At 34.9% G+C, this 4,719-nt stretch overlaps 1 protein-coding gene across 1 annotated transcript; it reads left to right on the forward strand.

Annotated features, from left to right (window-relative positions):
* Positions 1-3,511: 3,511 nt before the first annotated feature.
* On the forward strand, positions 3,512-4,461 carry LOC118750440. Its single transcript, XM_036485161.1, has 2 exons — positions 3,512-4,218; positions 4,288-4,461. The coding sequence occupies exons 1-2, from the start codon at positions 3,891-3,893 to the stop codon at positions 4,392-4,394; spliced, it is 435 nt and encodes a 144-aa protein (XP_036341054.1). The 5' UTR covers positions 3,512-3,890; the 3' UTR covers positions 4,395-4,461.
* Positions 4,462-4,719: the final 258 nt, after the last annotated feature.

Consider the following 4,719-nt stretch of genomic DNA (forward strand, 5'->3'; position numbering starts at 1 on the left):
CACACGTACTAAAGGGGATTTAAATGAGGATTTTAAAAAACAGGGGATTTCAATAAGCTGTAATAAAAACTTACTAGTTGGCACTAATTTTGCGTTCGCATACTTTTTGTGATATATTTCAAATCTTTTCTGCAAGTTGCTGCTGGATAATTGTCACTAGAGATCTTTTCGAAGAGACGTTAGTCTTGATGACAGGAAAATTACGAAATTCAAATTGTCTGTTGCTAGCGCTTAGAAAATAGATGACGCTGGTAACGGTTGATGGAATGGCAGTTACCAGCAGCTTACTCCAGGCGGCGCCATCTGATTTTCAATATTGCACTCACACAAACTATGCTAACTTCCAGGCCAGCGTGGTCAAAAACGTACATAAGGAAATTATTCTATTCCCTTGTCAAATCAAGCCGTACCACAGGAAATTGGTTTTACGAAATTAAAGCTTCAAGGTGTGTTCGTACAGAGATTAATCGAACAATTTATACTGAGAGAGAAGAAATATACTCATAGATATGTTCGAAGACAACGCAAATTGCTATTAATAATTATTATCCAAATTTTCGTGGTTTACTTTGGATGTTACATATATTCGATTGAATCATTTCAAAGGGGGGCTGTTTGGGTAATTTATTTTTAGCATAAATTTAAAAAACGGTAATACATTGGATCCTTGGCTAAAAACTTCTGGGGTAAAACTGTCCCCCTACGTCTCCTTTCTTGGCTATTTAAAGCCAAAGGGTAAGCTCCCTCAATAGGGATTTCCAGCATATGCTAAAATTATTAAAAAGCTATCGGTCTGACATTTGATCAGATAATAATAACGAGACTATCTGAAATCCAAACGTTCATAAAAAAACCGGGTGCTTTTTAAAAAAATAACAATATTCTGATCCGATTCCACTGGCGGGCACGACCTTGAAAACACAACTTTGTTCAAAACTTTCTTTCTGGAAAATAATAATTTATTTATTGTATTTATTTATCGTTTAAACACGATCTAGTGATTATGCTAATTTATAATTGTTTCTTAAAAATGCTTGATTCGGATCCACGGATGTCTAAAATTCCGCGTTCGCAACATCCCTACGCTCAGTAAATAGATGACGCTGTCGAGAGCTGACGCTTGTATAATAATGAAACAAAGGTTGCTCTCAGTGTTGCCATCTGTTTTTTTAGCAGCAATTCAATAAAATATCCTATTGTATTCTAGCGTTACCCCATATTATGGAAATTTTGCTATTCGGGTGTTAATTCAAGTCACTGTACCACAGCAAATTGGTGTTTACGATATTAAAGGTACTAAGGCGTGTTCGTGCAGAGCTTGATCAAACAATTTATACTACGCTGTCCGTTCGAAGACAATTCAAATTGCAACAAATATAGATAAATAATAATTTACATCGAAGGACACGCTCCACAATATTCTTTACAAATAAAGTTTGAAACATGATACAATAATTTTTAGAAGGTAGTTTCACTTCTTCTTCTTATCCGCCATGTTAGCTATCTGACAGAAAACGTGTTTCGTATTTTTTGTTGTACCAACTTTTTCAAAAAAAAAAATCCAGCTTTTGACGTTGGAAAATTAAAACAAAGAAAAGCCAAACATAATAAAATAACTGCTGCTTTCGTGGATATTGCAACACACGGAATAGATGTAAGGACACAGCTATAGGAGCCACCGCACACCACAGACTTTATCGGCCGCCTATTTAAATGATATGGCTCGCTTGAAATATGTACATGAAGATGTATGGAGGTGCGCACATTACACCAGCTTAATCGCTCTGACCAATAAGTTGTGGTGCAGTGGAAAGACTAGCGAGCACATCTAAATTGGCGGCCGATAAAGTCCGTGGTGTGCGATGGATGTAATCCATTATAAACAAGAAATATCGCTGTTATATTTTCATTTTTATGATTTTTATTCATGTGATTAGCAGTGGCAAAAATGTATGTATAAAATACGTATATTTGTATTAAAAATTAAGTGATCAGTTATGAAAAATATGAATCTTTACATGTTCTGTTAAAAAATATCTAAAATAACCAGCGATAATCCTCAAGTTCTATATCGTAGCAGTGGCCACATTTCGTGTTTGTCACAGACACGGTTTATGTCAAAAATTTTTAAGTGAAACTACCTTCTAAAAATTATTGTATCATGGTTTGAAAGCTAAATAGCTACGTATACACTGTCATCCTCATAACGTATACATTGTGTTTGGTATAACGTATACGTTGTGTTGGGTATACCGGTGAATAAATTTTCATTCGTATAACGAATTAGTAGTTTTTGATATAACGTGCGCGTTGTTTAAGTTACAGATTCCCCAAATTCTGAAACAGCCAAAGGAATGAGAAAGAAGAATTCTTTTTCGTCTGACACATCTGGTATGGCTTGTAAGCGCTGTTTAAACCTCTAGTAGGCTGAACCGCCTTCAGACGGTCGTTAACTAAACACCTTTATCGTGCACCTATAATAATTTTTTTCTATATTCGTAAGGCACGATCTTTAGACAAAAATCGTACCCTTACGGCGAAGTAAATTTGAATCCGTTATGTCAATCCGTTTTATTTTAATCGGCAGTTGTATTACAGATTGTGAAAGACACGGTTAAAATTAATTATTTCTTGCTATTTAGTAATTTCGTAATTAAAGAAATTTTTTCTTTTGAAAATTTCTTGATATAAAAATATTCGGTGGATTTCATAGTTAGATGCACCGTATTTTAATATAAGTTTTATAATTATGTCACCATTCGTCTACAGGCCGGCTTGCCGACATATAAAAACCCAGTTTGCATTTTTGTTGTTGTTGAACAAAATTCATCTCTAAAAATTAAAATTAACTAATAGTAAAATAAGAAATGTGATATAAAATAAAGCAAATGAAAATAAAATAAAGTAAAATTAAATATATAAATAAAATAAAATAAAAAAATATAAAATAAATAATAAAAACAAAAAATTTTTCGCAATCGCTCCAACCGAGTATCGAACCTGGCAGCTACAGGCTTATAGCTCGCAACTCTCACCACTCGGCTACCGCGTACGCGAAACTCGACTGCTTCGTTTGCTTACTTGCACAAAAGACTGGCCGTTTTTACCAGTGTTGTCATCCAAAATTCCCCGGATCCGAGTTAATTCCCCAAAATTTCGTGCATTTGTTCGGCTGCTTATGCTCATTTTAAAGTGGAAAATGCATGAATTAAAGCAAATTAAGGCTGGTTATGAAAATAATCGAGCCCGTTTGTCTACCGTATAACGCTCAGTAAATAGTTGATGCTGTTGGGAGCTGATGTTTGTATGATCATGAAACAAAAGTTGCTGGCAGTACTGCCAAAATGGTACTGAAGGCGGCGCCATCTGTTTTTTAGTATGACAGCCATTCAATAAAATATCCGATTGTTTTTAATCCCGCGATGCTGTTAAATGGTGTTCACATTGCACCATAAACTCGAGTTTGAGGTTTTGTGTTTATGAACAACTGTCAAGCGTTCACATTGGAGTGTTTCAGAGACATAGAGTTTGATTTGACGTTTGTTTGTTGACATTTGCTTGTTTAATTTTTCTTGCTCACATCGTTCTTGTTTTTACCAAAATGTCTTCAAATATAAATATTATTTTGTTTATTGTGAAAATATATTTTACAACCATTCAAAAGTATGTAGAATTGGAAAATGCTTGCGCTGAAAGCATTTCCCTTTAACGTGCACGAAGTGAGTTTTTATTGAATATGATGTGGTTTTGCTTGAATCAACAATGGATGATATTAACAATTTTGGAGAAACCGCATACTAAAATGCATTGGTAGACCAACATTTCCTAGTTCTTGTTATTCAATTGATTGCCAATGAAATGGGGAGGAGTTCTTTAGGAACAATTTTCGCATGAAGCGCAGTAGCTTCAACAAGCTATGCGGCCTTCTTTCATGTTTGGAAAGGAAAGATACAAATTTTCGGAAAGCAATTAGCCTTGAGAAGCGGGTAGCCATTGCTCTGTATGCCCTGGGATCATCTTCTGAGTACCGCAGTGTGGGTAATATGTTCGGAATTGCAAAATCGACTGTATGCTTAATCGTGTTAGAGTTTTGCAAGCAAGCATGGATTGTATTACATCCTGTTTACCTTAATCACTTCCCTCTCAGTAGAGAAAAGATACGAGAGTGCATGTCTGGGTTCAACCAAATTGGGTTTCCTCAATGCATTGGTGCAATTGGTATGTTTTTATGGCGTAAATATATTTGTACGATTCACTCAATTGATTTTTCTCATTTAATTTTCTAAGATGGTTGTCACATAGAAATACATCCAAAACATGATGAAGCCGTCGATTACTTCAAATACAAAGGGTGGTATTCCACCGTGCTTTTGGCTTTAGTTGACGCCAGGTAAATTTTCCTTCCTTTGAACTATATTTGTATGTATGTATATTTTTAACGTAAATAAAACTACACCTCTTTTGTAGATATCGTTTTCTTTATATTAATGGTGGTAGTCCAGGAAAATGCAACGACTCATTCATTTACGAGAGGTCATTATTAAAGCAAGAGCTGCATAACTGTGCTTTGCTTAATAAAATGAGTATTCAATTGGAGTCAGTAAACATTCCGGTGTTAATACTAGGAGATTCTGCATTTCGTCTATCGCCAAACTTAATGAAACCTTTTCCGTTTAGTCTTAACAACACCTCTGCACAAAAAAAATTCAACTATCAACT

The sequence above is a fragment of the Rhagoletis pomonella genome, unplaced genomic scaffold, assembly GCF_013731165.1.
Source record: "Rhagoletis pomonella isolate Grant_MI unplaced genomic scaffold, Rhpom_1.0 Rhpom_scaffold_00239, whole genome shotgun sequence".
In the NCBI taxonomy this organism is placed as follows: domain Eukaryota; kingdom Metazoa; phylum Arthropoda; class Insecta; order Diptera; family Tephritidae; genus Rhagoletis; species Rhagoletis pomonella.

What these genes read in the sequence shown, in the direction of transcription:
- LOC118750440 (XM_036485161.1), top strand. Translation starts at nt 3,891, where the DNA reads ATGAAGCGCAGTAGCTTCAACAAGCTATGCGGCCTTCTTTCATGTTTG. An exon ending in TCAATGCATTGGTGCAATTG is followed by an intron (nt 4,219 to 4,287) that starts GTATGTTTTTAT and finishes TAATTTTCTAAG; the next exon opens with ATGGTTGTCACATAGAAATA.